Here is a 17,532-nt window from a genome sequence, read left to right as displayed (position 1 = left end):
TCCCACTAAGGGAGAATGCAATATGACCTAGCTGTTCATCAAGTATTAGAATGTTTGGACTAAAATGCATTTAGAATTTTGGAATTTACTTCTCCCTTATTTCTTTTGTTTATGTCAAAGGATAAAATCAAGACCTTTTAGCTAGTAGGTTTTTTTTTTTTTCAAAAAAAAAAAGCTAAAAGAATAGCAATAATGAAAATGTAAATTGGGAAACACCAGTTTAGTCAAGTCATCTACTAAATTAGTCATGAAATTATTGGGAAGCCATTGAGAAATATGGAACTTTGAGATGGTAATGGAATAGGGATTATTTAGTTTTAATATTAGGTAAGATTAGAATTTTTACAGAGGGAAATATACAAACTTTCCTGACAACCCATGCTAGGATTTAACAATCATTACCACTGCAGAGGGTTCTCTTTATGCTGTACTTTAAATTCAATTCTGGTTTCTGTGGATGTAAAGGCTAACAACAGAGAATCATTATCCCTGGCATAAGACCCTTTCAAATAGTTGATGGGAATTAGTGGTTCTCAAAAATGTTTCCTTCAAACCCCTTTTACACTCTTATAAATTATTGGGGACTTTAATGAGGTTTTTTTTGTATAGATTATATTTATTTGTATTTAGTACTTTAGAAATTGAAAAAATTTAAATGTATGTATTTATTCTACAATAAACTCATGACATTTTAACATAGTGAACATATTTTATAAGAAATTAATTATTTTTCCAAAAATAAGATAAATTTAGTGAGAAGAGTGGTGTTTCACATTTTGCAAATTTCTAGAATGTCTAGCTTAATAGAAGACAGCTGAGTGCTCATATTTGCTTCTGCATTCATTCTGTTGGATATCACACTTCATGTACCCTCCAAAAACTCCACTATACACTTGTGAGACAATGAGTATGAAAAAGAAAAATAATATGTTAGTATAATTAGGAAAGTAATTTTAGTCTCGGAGATTCCCTGAAAAAAATGACGGGGAACCCCCAACTACTCTTAAGAACCACCAATCTAAATTGAAAAACCTACTTGCTTTAATGTTTCACCAGAAATATCCTCTATAAAACATTTTGATAGTGTCTCTATTCTTTTTTGAACCCACTATATGTTGCTTATTTCTAAAATGAAAAATCCAAAATTTTTATGGGTATTTGTACTTATGCAATTCCTTTTCTCTGATGGCCTGAATAGAATATAATTTATTAATTTATTAATGAATTGTAAGTGCCAGGGGTTTGGGGACAAAGGAAATGAGATATTCTTCAACAGGTATGAAGTTTCAATTATCCAAGAGGAGTAAGTTCTAGAGATCTACTGTGCAACAAAGTGCCCATAGTTAACCATGCTGTATCGCACACTTCAAAATTTGTTAAGAGGACAGATTCCATGTGTTCTTACAATCAATTAATCACTACCTATATTCAATCAGAATTGTTAGAAAAAGGGGTATGAAGAAAAAGTTATTCTTCTGGTTAAGGTAAGGACTCTTCTTCACCCCTTGGTTTCCATAAGGTAGGATTTCCCTAACCTCCCATTGTCTCATCCCTAGCAGAGGTGGAAAAGGAGAGCCCAGCTGCCTCTTCCCCCTTTCTTTCTGGAACCAGTCTGCATCAGAGTTTATCCTCTAATTTTGTTCTTGATGATCCAGACTCTGCATATGCAATAAATGCTTGCCTGGTACAGATAGGACAGTAGGTTGGCCTATTTCTGGGGTTTATGCCTACTGTGCATACTGTTGATGAACACTGGAGGATGTCTTCTAATTTGGTCTGTCAGTGTTTAATGTCCACATTCTATCTCTGTTGTTTCATAACTGAGAGAAATGGAATATATTTAACTGGGCCCATTGAACTCCAACATCTTTGGTTTAGAAAATTAAAAGGCAATCAATTCTAGAATCTTCCATGTGGTCAGTGCATGGCTCCCTAACTCCTCCTTACCTTCCAAGCCATTTATGGGACCCAGGTTAACATGAAGACTAAGTTTACTCAGAAAAGTAGCCTCAATTTGGGAAAATAAAAGACTTTCTGTGTGACTCTGCTATCTACAGGCAGAGAAGTCGGCAGGTCACATTGACTTTTAAAAAAGAGAACTACTGCTTCTATAACACATTTTTTTCTGGATTTATTTAATTATGATGTGACTTTGACACTGATTATCTATTTCATTTGTAATTCAAAGACTTAAGATTTTTAAATAACTAAAATTACAGCTTATGGTAACTGAAATAAACCTAATTAAGAAGCAACTTCAGAAACACTTTCTTATCAGAGAAAACATGAAGACAAAAAATCATTTAACATAGAAAACCATGAAAATAGCATTACCTCCTAGTTTTTCTGTTTTTGATTTGTATTATTTAAATGTGTTTGTTTTCTACATAAAGCCTTTCTTTTTCACCTCATGTTCCCCAAGAGTTTGAACGCGAGGTGAATTCATAATTTTGTGATTATGACATCAACCCGTTGCTATGGGAATGTCTGTGATTTAACAAACAGAATCACAACAATAGTTCTTTGTACTGTTTAGCATTTTTCATCTGAAGATTAAAAAGTATTTTGCAAACAGCATCTCAATAATCCTAGCAACCTCCCTGTTAGAGTGCTTGCGGGAATTTTGCTTTCTCATATATTGGAAGAACTGAGACAGAAACAGAAGCAGGACGTTTTACACAGATATCTACTGTCAGCATCTGAGCCTGGACCAGGACCCGAGAGTATTCTTACTAAGACAAACAACACATTACTGTTATTTTATTATAGAATCACAAAGGTGTAATCTTTATGTTACGAATGTAGGGAGAAAATTTCCATGCTTGATATAAACATCTACTATGCATGATGATGCCCATCACACTGTCTTTCAACTACCTGTAAGCTTTAATGTTATGTCTTTTTTTGAGCACTTTATAACGTGTCCTTGGGAATCTAGAAAACTTTCTAATAGTGACAGCTATTATCTCTAAGTGAATTGAAATCAGGAAAGCCATTTTAAACGTTAACAGAGTATTCTTGGACAATTTTCTACAGGAAACAATCCTAAACTAACAAAGAGAATGTTCAGCTGGATTAGCAAAGGCGAACTTTTCCTGCTTTGATTTTCACGGTCCTATAATCCACACCAGATGTCAAATCTTGAAATTTAGAGTTCAGAATTTTGAACTATTGTCTCTAGTGAGATCATAAACACATTTTATGGGGCTGCTAAGTCACACACCAAAACAAAATTTTAACAAATAATTTTTTTAAAAGAGAAAACAAAAGCAAGTGAACCAGACATGAACATATTTAAGAAATGTACCTTTGAACCACTTAACTCGAGGTGGAGGAATACCAGAAGTTTTACATTCCATAACTGTTGTATCCCCAAGAGCAACCAAGAGCTCGCTCTGAACTACGATCAACTTCGGGGCTTCTGAAAAAAACAAACATGCAAATCGTCAACATCTGGCCCAGTGCCACGTGGACCTTGTTCATGATTGCACTAAATGAACCAATTTAGCAAAATCTACCAGTATTTATGAGCTTGTGGTTATTTCAATGTTTATAAACAGATTGAAACTCTTATAATGCAAGTGTTCATAGATAGATGTCTGTGATGAAAAGATTATTTATTAAGGCCAAAAATATATATTAGGCAAAAATAATTCTGATAAAAGAGTACAAAAAATTAGGAAATTAATTGAAAGGTCTTTATGAAAAAAAAGAGATATATAAGGAAAGACAAATCTTAGAAATCTGAACACATCTTATAGAAATAGTAAGTAATACTGAAGGAACAGAGAGAAGAGTAATAGTAATAAAAATATCAAAAGAGCTATGATAAATTATGACTTGGCTAAATTATGAGGATAATATAATTGTAGATGAATTTGTTGTAATATTTTCTATGTGATTTTAAGGATATTCATGTTTCACTACAGAGAGAGGGTTGTAGTCTAAGGCTGAAAGTTCCATCTATAAAAAGTAGAGCCTCCATTCTCTTTTTGCCTTTGATGCTAAATACATACATTCTCTAAGTTTCTTTGCCTAATTCTTTAGAGTTCACTCATACATTTTTCTCTTAGCTGGGCATGTTAGGACTTTCTAATTTCAACTGAAGTAGTTTAAAAGAAATTGAATTAACTTCTCAAAGATCATGTTATCCCTCTCCTAGAAAGAAAGCTTTCAGTGAATTCATTCCACAATTCTCTAGTTTGGCTTTCAAAAATCATACACTGTACAGAGCTTTCTCTTGTAACTTACCTTCCATAACACTTTCTTACTCATCACAAGGTACAGAGCAAAATGGTAGCCCAAAGCACCCCCTACCCTCTCCTATCTTCCTGTTTTTGCAAAGCTGTTTCCTCTGCCTGAAATGCCCTTCGCCACAACTCTTCTAATCCCACTTGTTCCTCCAGACTGAGCTTAAGTCCTGCCTCCTTTGAGAAATCTTTACAAATTCCCAGTCAGAATTAATCTTCCTCTCCACCACTCTCTGCTATAGTACTAGTCTGTCTGCTTTCTTCTATATCTCTATGTATAGCCATTCCCATTATGCAGGCTCTCAAAAAGTAAGGACTTCATAACATACATCTTTTATTTCACATTCCACAATTTTAGATACTCTGGGTAATTAATAAGGTGAATAAGTGGGTCAACTATTTTAGCTTCTTTGTGAATGAAATGAAATTTGTGTCTATGATTCAGAATCTATTTCAACCCGCTTTCTACAGTCCCACTGTCTATTTCTTCTCTAATCTTCCAAACTTACCATGTGCCTTCCTCATTTCTATCAATGAAGACCACTTCTTTCTATGCTTTCAGCTTTGATATTTACAACACTTTTGCTACCTCCCTCATCTATACACACCAAATTACAATTCTTAATTTTTATTGTAGCTTTCTTACTCTCCACTGCCAGTTTCACTACCTTACCATAAATGGCAGGGTAGACTGCTAGCCATTAATTATTCACAATTACAAACTAACACTGAACATGTCATGTCCTTGTCCTTTATTTGTTTAAGAAAGACCAAATTAAAAGAAATACTCTATTCTGTTATATATTATTAGAGGATATGATTATATTAAAATATATTAGATTATATATTATATGTTATTATACATTTTATTATGGAATATGTATTATAATTATCACAAAATGCATCCTCAATAAATGCTTGAGTTTGGAGGGGAAAAACTGAAGATGCAAAGTGAAATAACAGCTAGACAGGATAAATGACAGAAATGTTATAAATATGTCATTACTATAGAAATACTATAAAGCTTTAAATATAAGTTAAAAATATAAAATGGAAGTTGAGGTAAACTAGAAAGGATATAGAATTTATTAATATGTAAGCAAAATATTGCAAAGAACAGAAAAGCCATGGAAAGACAGACTTTGTAGACAATCTGGGACTCTACCACAAGACGTAAGCCTCCTAGATTTCTACTGAATAATGAAGCTATCCACTCCCTGAACTTTTAACTTAAATGTTCCAATATTTGCTTTAATTAATGTGTGAAATAAACAATCAATTATAAGACTGGTTAGAACTGACTCCTAATACTAATTTTCAGAAAAGTACTTTTACACTGCTTGATATGATATGCATCCTATTTTAATTGCTTTTTAAACTGATTATACTTGCCAATATATCTAAGGGTAGAAGTCTGTTTGTCTGTTCCAGCTGCATTACTTGCCAGGCAACCATAAATCCCTGCATCTTTGGGAACTGCATTTTTGATAAATAAGGTACCTTCTGAGGTCATCCTATACCTATGGACAAAAGAAAATAAAATTGAAAATACCCTAGTAACAGTATGAAGAAACTATAGTACCTCCTTACAAATATTTTAGACTTATATTTTTGATGCTGCTTGCAAAAACTATTAATGTCATCATGTTATAAGAAATATAGCAGACGTAGTAGTAATAATAATAACAATAATCATAATAGATGCCAGTATTCAGTACTTGCTATGTGCCAGAAAGTGCTCCAGAAGTTTTACGTTTATTAATGTTTTAAATCTTCACAATTACCCAGTGAGTTAGATACGATTATTATCTCTGTTTTACAGATGAGTAAAGGGAATATATAACTCACCCAAAGGCAGTTAGTAAATGGAAGAAGTGGAATTTGCAAACAGGCAATCATACTCTGTAAACTGCTATGCTAAATGATTCCTCACAATGAAAACCTGAGAGATACAATGCCTCCTGTCACACAGCAAGTCAGTGATGAGTCTAGAAATAGAATCTGGCTCATACCTAAGCCCTCCTCCTCAGACAAAACCCAGAGTAATGGAAGCTCAATAGCTGGAAGCTTCCTTGTTTCTGTTCCCCATGGTCATTGCACTCTGAGCGTGAGAAGATTCAATGTCTTTAAAAGGCATCCAGCAGATAAAATATATCTCAATGCAGTATGGCAAAAGTGACTAGGAATTACAAAGAATGTCTGCACACATTTTCATTAGAGCTACTGTTCCATCCGTGACATCTCCTTCTCTCCTATTAAATCCCATGACCATATCTTTAATAGATCAGTGGAAACTACATATTGCCCCCTAGAACATTTATTTTCCCCATTTCAATTATTCAAGGTAAGCCAAGGGTTATGGTGTCATGTTTCCAATGCAAAGTATTGTGAAGCTCTTAGTCCTGGCCATTAAATTCAAGACTGCAGAACATCCAGCTCTGTCAAGTCATCATTTATTATTTTATGGACATTTCCTGGCCTATTTAGAAAATCGAATGCTGTGGATTTTGGTCAAAGCTCCCTCAACCGTAGGGACTTAGTCACATTAGTTTTGTCCGGCTTTTGATTCATTCTAATTAATATTTCACTCAGTAAAAACAAAGAATGTGATACAAACCCAGTACCTGTGTGAACCCATGATAAACATATCATTAATGGTCCAGGTGATCTTTGGTTTGGGAAAACCTGTTGCAGAACACATGATGGAGACCTCAGATCCTCCTGTGAATGATTGATTCTTGGGCATCACAGTGACTTTGGGTGGTTCTGCAAATAGAAAGAAACATATATGGCGAAATGGCACTTATCCTGATGTTAAGAGCTTCCTATCTTAGCAGATTTGTAGGCTTCTTACCATACCTTTATTTTTATTTGCACTTTCAAGAATTCATTTATACAAGTAACAACCAAGTTGCAGCAGGGATTTGGGAGATCTTCCCCAAAGTTGACAGGAGTTGCAGACTCTGCACTCTGGCTCTCTGTGGCCCAGGTTGCATGAGACTGGGGTTCCTGGTCCCTGCAGAGCCCCTCTTCTCCCTGAAAGCCTGATGCTGTGGCTGGGACCCTGGAGCCTGCCACTACTCTGCAGTTCCAGGGCAGAGGGCCTTACTTCTGGCCATTTGTCCTGAGACCTTGCACCTCAGCCCAACCCTGTCAGGCCTACTGCTATTTCCAGATCCCACAGCATGAGAGTAGATGAGGCCTTGCCCTCAGAACTTGGGAAAGGTCCTGCTAACTCTCCTCTGGGGGACTTTAGGGACCTGGATTGGAGGCCAGTGACAGGAAGGGCCTGAATGAAAGCCATGGGAGCCGCAGGAGCAAGATACAGTGATATGTGGCAGCTGGAGCAGGCCAGGGAATTGGGAAGGGTACCTCTGTCCACTCTCTCGCCAGGTCCTGCCCCCCAGTCCTACTCTGCTCCATGGCCTTGCTTACTGGGCTGGCCTTGCAGTAACTCCATTCTCCTGGAGTGTCTTGAACATGTGGAAGAAGGTGGTCCTCATGGCCTAGGGGCAGATGTGGTCCATTCTCTTGAGGTGTCTTAGGTAAAAGAAAGTAGTCCTCATTGCCTGGGGACATCAGTCATGGTGAGGTCACTGGTGGGGATGGCATCTAATATCTCCACCTTGAATGTCCCTGAGATAAAGAGCTTCCTTTTAGGGTGCCTGGGTGGCTCAGTTGGTTAAGCGTCTGACTTCAGCTCAGGTCATGATCTCACGGTTTGTGAGTTTGAGCCCCGTGTCAGGCTCTATGCTATCAGCTCAGAGCCTGGAGCCTGCTTCGGATTCTGTGTCTCCTTCTCTCTCTGCCCCTCCCCAATTTGTGCTCTGTCTCTCTGTCTCTCAAAAATAAATAAATGTAAAAAAAATTAAGAGCTTCCTTTTGGGGTCACAGAAGGAGGAGAAGGTGGAGTATACCACAGAAATGATGGGCACCTAGACCTGAATTGCCAGGTAAAAGGCAGCTTTCTTGAAAGATTGTCCTTCTGCATGTCCTCAGGGTGGATCCACATTCTGAGGTACTCTATGACCATGGGCTGGCCTGTGTCAGACATCAGAGTCATGGTTTGTCCTGGAGTACTGCCAGCTGATGAAGATGTCCCCAAGACACACGATCAGGCCCATGGGCCCCATGAAGAGAATGCCTGCTTGGTGATCTACATGCAACACTTGTGGAGAGCCTCCAAGAGGCCTATCATGTTCAGGACACTCTGGTGGTTAAAAAATGATGACTCAGAGTTGGCCCACTTCCACTTTCTAGTGGCCCTCTGTCTCAAAGTGAAGGGTTCTATATGTACTTGAAGAGCTGGACAAAGCAACTGATGATATTCATGTTCTCCACCATCTGACTGCTGTGGTGTAATAAGCAGATGACCCCGGCCATACTGGAGACCGCAAGGCAGAGCACACAGTACAAGGGGATCTTGCTTTAGAACTTGGCCATGTGGCTCAGCTGTATGAGCAGCAGCAGCAGCAGGAGAATGGTGGTCAGCCACGGCAAGAGCTCCATGACCAGGGCATCACTGGGACCACTCACCTGCAGGAGTGACCTGTGGACCCAATTGTGCTGGCCTTGAGCCCCCTCCTTGGACTCCAACCCAGACAGAGCTCTTTATATGACCCCCATCAGGGGTCTAGCCCAATCTGTACAGGGAAGGGACCAAAGGAATTTTAAAGCAGAGGAAGTAAATACTCTTTGAGAGTAAAATGAATTTGGTTCCAATGTCATGTTTCTGTACTCCAGTGTTTACCAGGTGGCCCCTTCCTACTTTGCTCCCACCAGCTGACCACTGGCTTCTGTCTGCTAAGTTGGAACTTCAGTATAAACCTATTCTCAGGAAAGGTCTCTACATAGGGCCTTTTGCCTCTTTCCATTTAGTGAACACAGGTTTGGAGCCACCACTTGTCCTGGCTGCTGCTCTTTATTTATTAGATTGTAATTTGTTGAGGTGAAGACCATCTCTTTCATATTATTCCATATTACATTGCTTTCTACAGTATTTAATATCCGTTTCATGCTATACAGTGACTTGTAAATAACAGGCACTTAAAACTGTTGAGGGAATACAGTCCCTTCCTAAATTGTAACTTGGCTCTGAGAATTTTTATGCCTGCCACTCTCAAGGTCCTGCTATATTGATCATTTATCTCATGTCCATGGATTCACAGGACACAACAGGAAATAGCAATTATTCAAAGTTTCCATTGCATACATTCCACTTCTACGGCAGAAAACAGACTTTTGAAAGTAAAGTAATGAATCAGGAAGTTATTGTCAAAAAGGATACAAAAAATCCCTGGGGTAACTGGAATGTTGATATATCTGGCCTAATCAATTCCACATTTTACATCTATATTACTACAGAATGCGAGTTAATCTTCAAAGAAAGTACCATCAAAGAAATAATAATTTTATTAGTGTAAATATTTCCCACTCAGTAAGATAAATGAAAATAAATTCACTTCCACAGTGTTTGAAATAGAAGTTATAGGTATTAACAAAAATAAATAAATTTAATAACATGTGGTTTTTGCACAATTATTATGTTCCAGGCTCTGTGCTAACCTGTAGGGAGACAATGATGAGCCAAACAGACATGGTGCCAACTTTCTAGTTAACTGCATTTTTAATATAAATGAGATAGAGAAATTCAATTAGTTAGATCTTTATATATTTATGATATATCTTTACTATAAGTTAGCCTGCAAATTGTGGCTTAATTTCACTAAGAAAAATTAGTCTGAGAAATCCTGATACATTTGAAGGAGATACAAGTGGTAACACTAGACTAGTAGGCTACACAACTGGATAAAACTAATTAGTGCCTAATTGCAAGCAGCTTACAATCACCCTCCTTTTTTTCCTGTTTACATTGTGTTCTTCAAATTATGATTGTCTTTGAAGTTAATGTTTAAAGGGTTTTTCCTGCCTGTGGAATTGGTTGATAGTCTTATTATTCCATGGATTCTTCTTGGTGAACATATGGCTACAGAAATACAGGAGGTCAAGGGCAGACTGCCCATGGCCAGTAAGTTCAAGTTGTGATTCCATCTGGAATCCATCAATTCTGAAATGCCAGAGGACTACACATGCTGTGGGAGTGTTTCAGATAATCTTTAGGGGATGAGGGGAAAAAGGAACACTTCTTTCTCTTTGGAATTTATTGAATACCCACATTTATTCAGTCCCACTTTCTGAAAATAAAATGTTTCTTATGCTTAGCTCATGTTGACCTAGGATTGCTGCAAAGATTCAGCAGCTCTTGGGATTTATGTCTAAACATGGTGCCTCCCGATAAAGTCTAACAGAATTGGCCTGGCATCTCTCCCAGCAAGAATTCCACTGGTAGGCTCTGTAGTTCAGGTATCAAAGTGAAAATAAATGTCAGTTACTCAAACCAGGATGCAGAGGGCTAAGAGGTCATTTCTCAAATAAAGCCTGGACATAGGGTGCTGCTCAGGGTCATGAAATCAGTCTGTGTGCATACATACAGATGGAATGACATCATCTCACAGAAGGTGAGAAATTTGCCATTGTCCTGGAAAGAATATTTCTGCTGACAATAAGAAAATCAGAAAGGAAATGAACAAACATGGAAGCAAAATTAGATTTCTGCCAAATAACAGTTGAATAAAGATGGTCAGAATGATTCAGCCTTCACTTGATTAGGTTAAATAAGGCTGTAATAGACCTCACTATAATTATTTCAACTGTTAGAATTTTTAATTTTCTAGAAAAACAGCTCCTCTTGTTTTAATAAAGTGGTTTTAATGGAGCAGAACAAGCTTAAAAGCCTTAGTTCAACTCTATCAAAGTCTAGAGTCAAATTTTAGGCTTTGGGGGGAAGTAATCCATTCTTAGTTGGTTTTCAATCTTACTTCACCACCACAATAATCACCATTATCACCATCATCATCACCACCACCACCATCAACCACCAACATCATCACCATAAATAACAACTTGCTTTTCATTAGCCAAAACAATGGAAACATGGCGCTCTATTAGTATTAAGGCATTAATCCATTCTTTATATTTTAGTCATAAAAAAAGCAAAATAGGTGAGTTTTTACAATTTCTCACCAATGATTTAAAGAGATACACATAGATTATGATAGAAAAATAAAAAAATAAATACTGTTTTAAGACTTAGGTGTCTTAGCACACTCTAAATGGCAAGGCTAGCAAAATGAATTGAAAATAGCTATTGTTCTGCCTGCAAAGGCTATGGAAGATAAAATCTTCCCTAACTCTTGCAAATCTCCAATGTCAACCTCACACTCTCAAGACATATTTCCTGTTGGTGGTCAGCTGGATCTGACTTGTTGCTGTTTTGCCTCTGATAGGGCATTCTCAAAGAAAAGATCTAAAAGACTTTCTCTTCAAGGTGATTTAATTATCACCAATAAATTAATCAGATGATGGAAATGCTCTGAATTATCTAAGCAACAATTTAAAATATTTTCACCACTGGCATGTGTAGATTACCTGGGCAAATTTCTTTGTGTTTCATCCTTTCACACAACAAACATTTATTGAGTACCCATAATTTAGACACTTTATAACCACACAGAACTCACAGAATACTGGATACAAATCCAAATTATGTACAATGAGGTACTAAATCTCCTTCTGGTAGTCAGCTCTTCAAATAGGAAGGTTGGCAAAATTATTGAGTGCCTGTTACATGGTAGGTATCTAACTCTAGGCCTATCATTTATTTTCCACAATAACTCTATGAAGTGTCACAGCCATTCTACAGATAAAGCACCTAACAAGCCTCAACATGGTTAAGTAATCCATGTGTCTGGTCTATGCCTCAGTGGGGATAATAAAGCACAGTGTTATTGCAGATTAGTTAAATTAACATACATAAAACACTTAAAGCAATTGCTGGTGCACAGTAGGCACTATGTAATTTTTGCTATTATCAATATTCCATTATACAGTAAAGTATGACGGAGAGTGATCAAATAAGTGACATAGCATTTAAAATAGGTGTGTCTATATATATTATCTAGGCATTTACAAATGAAACTTGATCACAATTCTCATACTTGCATGTTCTATTTAGATCACACATCCCACTAATAAATGATATGAAATATACCTTATTTGATTCTTCTGAAATGTAACAAGTTCTAGATACTCAAAATTTGTTAGAAATTTCAATAAAAATAGATAAATCTAGTTTTTCCACATTTTGCTGATTAAAAAAAAACCCACGCTAATACCTATGTCACCTGGCACTTGTTAAAAAGGGGATGTGATGATGTAATGAGCATATGGTTATGATAATATCAATTTCATACTGAGTGAAGTAATTCTGGTCATTAGGGTTTAACTTCATCCATCATCTTGAGAAATATTTCCTTTTTTTACTGCAACATTCTCTCTGGTGACGCGAACTAATTAGTGACAGACATCCACCCCTTCCTGACACCATAGAAAAAAATTAATACTTCTAATGTTCATACAGACATAACATGGCAAAAAAAAAAGGAAGCCTTGTCTGGCCCTTTGACTTCCATGTGGCAGCATGTGATTATGGAAGAAATGTCAGCTCTCCATGGAATATACTCAACAATTTAACAAGGATTCCCTTGTTCATTGTCAGCTTTAAAAATCCTCCTCATAAAGGAGCAACTAATAAAATCAGTAGACTTATTTCTTGTCCCCAAACAAGATGATAGTGTGTTTTAAACAAAACTTTAAATTCATACCGTGTAATACATACCACACCATTTATTCTAACTTTCACTCCTCAGCCTGGTCAGTACAAGCATTTGGAAATATAGCAGTAACGTCACCTTAAAATTGATAAACTGCTTTAGCCTTTTTCAAAAAATTTTGCCAAACTTACTCACATGATACATTTTTAATTATGGTAAACTAAACAATACTTAAAAAAATCTTTATAAATTTTTCATAAGATAACTATCAGACTTTGTTACAAAATAGGTTTTAAATGTAAGCAGTGATTTGCTGGCATGTGCTGCGAGGGGAAAAGAAAGTACTTATGTAATGAAATCGAACATTGTTGGTGTGACCCAGATAAGCCATTGAAATTCACATGGAAACATGAAAGATAAAGTTAGTGACCCAAATCTTCCCTATAGTCTATTACTATTACTTTGAGGTCCATTCAGCAATTAAGGAACACACACCTATTGGGTACAATTGTGTTTTTCTCTTTGTGCGGGGAGCTGTGGTTAAAAGGCTGGGGCGGGGGGCAGTAAAAAAGTACCTCAGTACATATAATATGATTGGGGAAAAATGATGGTAATTAAGTACAAAATTGTGTGTCATAAAAAGAAAGAAAGAAAGAGAAAGAAAGCAAAAAGTTTTACAGAAGCCTGACTATTCAGAAAGATGGTTTAGTTGATGGCCATACCACCTGAATCTCCTCTGATCTTAGAAGCTAAGCAGGGTCATGCCTGGTTAGTACTTGGATGGGAGAATGAAGGTGGTTTATGAGAGGAAGTTCACATCAAAGGTAGGATTTAGATAGGAAACCTTAAAGTCAAAATAGCTCTTTGAGCTAGGTCATAGAATCTGAGTGAGAACCATGTAATCTGGAGGTAGTCGGGATGCTCTGTGACTCAAGCAATGGGCGTGGAATTGGGCAAATCATGGAAAGATAGAAGTAACAGAGCAGAGGTAGAGCCAAAGCAGCAGAAAACAGGAATCCACTGAAAGTATAATGGACATGGAGCCTGGTAGAGGAAACATTCACTGGCCACCAGAAAATCAGTTCTGGAGACTGAAGATGAAGACAGGTGTAGTACCTAGCCACCCTTTGGAGAGATTCGATACCAAGAAAATTCAAAACTCATACAGACACTACAAACTGTCTGCCTGATACTGCTCTAAGAGATAACATTTAGCAGCATGAGTAATATTTCATGGCAGAAAATAATCTGATAGTTTCTCTACTTTGAATTCATAATTAGAGGTGAAGTTTTAAGAACAAGTTCAAATATTTAGTTACCCATGTTAAAGAAACAGGCATAAAGGAAAAGACATAAGAATATCTGATTCATTTAAAGTGAATAGTATCCATATATTGAAAGGAAACATTTTTATTTCTTTTTTTTCTCCATACATTGTTTTAGGAGGATAAAGGTTGAAGATAAAATGTTAAAAGTATTATGGAAGATGGGATGCCTGGGGGAGCTCAGTCATTTAAGCATCCCACTTAGGCTCAGGTCATGATCCAGCTGCTAGTGGGTTTGAGCCCCGCCATCGGGCTCTGTGCTGACAGTTCAGAGCCTGGAGCCTGCTTCAGATTCTGTCTCCCTCTCTCTCTCTGCCCCTCCCCCTCTCGCGCTCTCTCTCTCTCTCTCTCTCTCTCTCTCTCTCTCTCTCTCTCTGTCTCTCTCTCTCAAAAATAAATAAACATAAACAAATTAAAAGTATTATGGAAGAGTCAGTGTGTGGAGGGCTAACGATTGTCAATTTTATTCTGAGGTAATTAGGAAACCACAAAAAGGTTCTGAATGCATGGGCATTTAAGGGAGGGGCGCCTGAGTGGCTCAGTCTGTTGAGCATCCCAACTTACTCAGTTCATGATCTCACAGTTCGTGGGTTCAAGCACCACAGTTCATGGGTTCAAGAACCCTTGGACCCAGTTCGTGGGTTCAAGGTTCTGTGCTAACAGCTGGAAGCCTGGAGTCTGCTTTGAATTCTGTTTCCCTCTCTCTCTCTGCCCCTCCTCTGTTCGTGCTCTATTTCCCTCTCAAAAATAAATAAACATTAAAAAAAATTTTAAAGCAATCTTGGGGAAAATTCACCTGATTATACTATGAATTAAAGGGAGGGAACAAAATTTGAAGGAAGTCCAAGAAAAGAGGATTTTAGTAGTTTAGGTCTGTGACATGCAAAGGGGATGACATGCAAAGTTACCAGGGAAATAAGGAAGGGAGTGATTTGAGAGACACTGACAAACTGAACTAACTATGCGTAGGGAAAGTGGGAAGCCCCTGGGCCTAAACATATTATACCTGGGATAATTCCATCTGAACTCTAAATTTCACATTAGCTCATTCACACTGATCCCTATTAGCATTGCCAAGCATCCACTGATTCCAGCATTGGCCCACAGAAAATATGTCCCAATACATCCATAAATAAAAAGAGAATTGGAAATTCAATTTTAAAAATTGATACACTGTGTTTGTGTGGTCTGAGGAAGGAGCACACAAAGTGAAAGCGAGAAAGAGGAGGGCATGATTCCTTGAAGTAGATCCCAAGTGCCCGGACTCCTGGTCTAGTGCTTTCACTACCCCCAGGAAGCAGTGAGATTCACAGAATCAGGCAAGAAAGGATTTTTATCTCAGCAACTTTCAGTTTAAGAAGCAGGGTTATAAAGTTCTAGACGCTTTCCTTAGCCTCCTCCAAAAGGATATGTGTCCAAAAGTCACCTAGTGGAGCAACCAATTGTAAATTGTTGTTTAAAAAGGCATTGAATTACATTTTGGTAAAAAAAAAAAAATGTATTTTCAGGGCTGTCAATTAATCCCTGTGATGGAAGATTTCCAAGCTTCTAAGTGTTCCTAGTGATAATTTCATGTAGTGAGGAATTAAGACTCTGATGAGAAGATACTCCATTAGTTTTCAGTATTAAGTTTCTGTTTTTTACTTGAGTTCTCACAATAAAATCTAAATAAATATCCTTATTTTGGAGATAGTTAGAAACCTACATTCAGCCTAACCACTTAATTGATTCGTATATTTGAAAACATAATAGAACAGATTTACAACTGCTCCCCAAATACTTTTCTTCATTGTGGATGATACGTTGAATGATCTAACATCAAGCAATGCTAGATGAGAAATTGGAAAATAATTAGTATTTAATTACTGAACGTAATTTCTATTGAATTGTACAGACTGTAAAATGTATTTTACTGAGTCTCTGACTCTTCTAAATATCTGTGTTTCCTGTTGAAAAAGCTAACTTCAAAAAGTTACATAATGACTGTCATTGAGCCTGCTGAGAATTGTAATTAGTAGTTATGTCCTATCCCAACAGATGTGTACCTAGTGATTTAGCTCAATCAGTGTATTTAAAACATACTGACATTGTTTGAAAATGCATTACTTCCGCTTCTGATTAGGGAGGTAACTCCAGCTAGTTCTAGTGGTAACCAACTTTTAAGTATGAAGCTTGCACAATGAGTAACAGAATTTCACTAAGAGTGATTTACAATAGACAGACGTGCTTCTTCATTTAAATTTTCCTTAATTTTCAAATGAGTAGAAATGTTAATGGAATACATTTTCACATCTTTTAAGTTTTTCCATGCCTACTAGAAAGTTCCCATAAAAATGCCCAGGGATTCCTTCCAAAGAGCAAGAGCACAGGATGAAAACTAAAAGCCAACGAATCAGCCAAACAAAAACAGAAATCAACTGCCTGAACAAAGAGGCAAAGGCCACTGAAATCCTGAAGACAATGGAATCAAGTGCATATTTCCAAATGATATCTCATCAACGTAAATATGAAGACCTGGCTATAACTTTTCCAAAATGGCAGAATTATTCCTGAATGGCAATAATTCCAATGAATTATGAGAGTCCTTAATATACACAGCAGCTGCAATAAATTTCCTAAGACTTCTGCTCTTGCTATTTCTGCTTTTCTTTTTTCTCTGGAAAATACTACAGTTGTGCTATCCAATTCGGTAGCCACTAGCCAAATGTCTATTTAAATTCACATTTAAATTATCTAAAACTAGATCAAATTTCAGAACAAGTTCCTTAAAGAGCATTAGCCATATTTCAAGTGCTCAAGTGCCACATACAGTTAGTAGCTACCACACAGAGCATCACAGATATACTTCTATCATTGTAGAAAGTTCTATTTGACAGTGCTGGACTAGAGAGAAGGTCTGTTAAATCTGAGAGGTCATTTATTCATTGATTTACCAGTAGGTGGTGCATTAGCAATAAAACACATAGGCAAGGACTAAATCTTGACAGTTATAGCTGGATTTGCAAAAAATCCCATACCCAAACACCAATATGGTTAGGAAATACAGTTAATAAGAGAAGGGCAATAATTTCAGAGACAGGCAGTGATAAATTTAGGCTAAATTCTATTTAGTGAAAAAATACTAATGGCAAAACACATGAAGATTTATTAAAACTTTACAATTTTTATTTTCCCAATGTAAAATATAAGGAGATATATATATATATATATATATATGTAGCAAATGTTTGCTCCCTTGGTATCTATTTGAATTCCTAGTATAAAATTCCTCATATAAAATTATAC

General features: G+C 36.8%; 1 protein-coding gene across 25 annotated transcripts in view; it reads right to left on the bottom strand.

Moving 5' to 3' along the window:
• The window catches only part of HMCN1 (hemicentin 1), a 703,321-nt gene that overhangs the window by 247,486 nt on the left and 438,303 nt on the right, over positions 1-17,532 (bottom strand). For 24 of the 25 annotated variants that reach the window (XM_053209695.1, XM_053209701.1, XM_053209691.1 and 21 more), the window contains 3 exons: positions 6,875-7,016; positions 5,643-5,770; positions 3,308-3,421 (listed from right to left, as the gene is read on the bottom strand). In XM_053209695.1, the coding sequence (XP_053065670.1) occupies positions 3,308-3,421; positions 5,643-5,770; positions 6,875-7,016 (384 nt within the window). Of the gene's footprint in view, positions 1-3,307; positions 3,422-5,642; positions 5,771-6,867; positions 7,017-17,532 lie in introns of all 25 variants that reach the window. The other variant, XM_027074345.2, reaches the window with a different exon arrangement.

The sequence above is a fragment of the Acinonyx jubatus genome, chromosome E4 (assembly GCF_027475565.1).
Source record: "Acinonyx jubatus isolate Ajub_Pintada_27869175 chromosome E4, VMU_Ajub_asm_v1.0, whole genome shotgun sequence".
NCBI classification, from domain to species: Eukaryota; Metazoa; Chordata; class Mammalia; order Carnivora; family Felidae; genus Acinonyx; species Acinonyx jubatus.
This window is presented reverse-complemented; position numbering and strand designations above follow the sequence as displayed.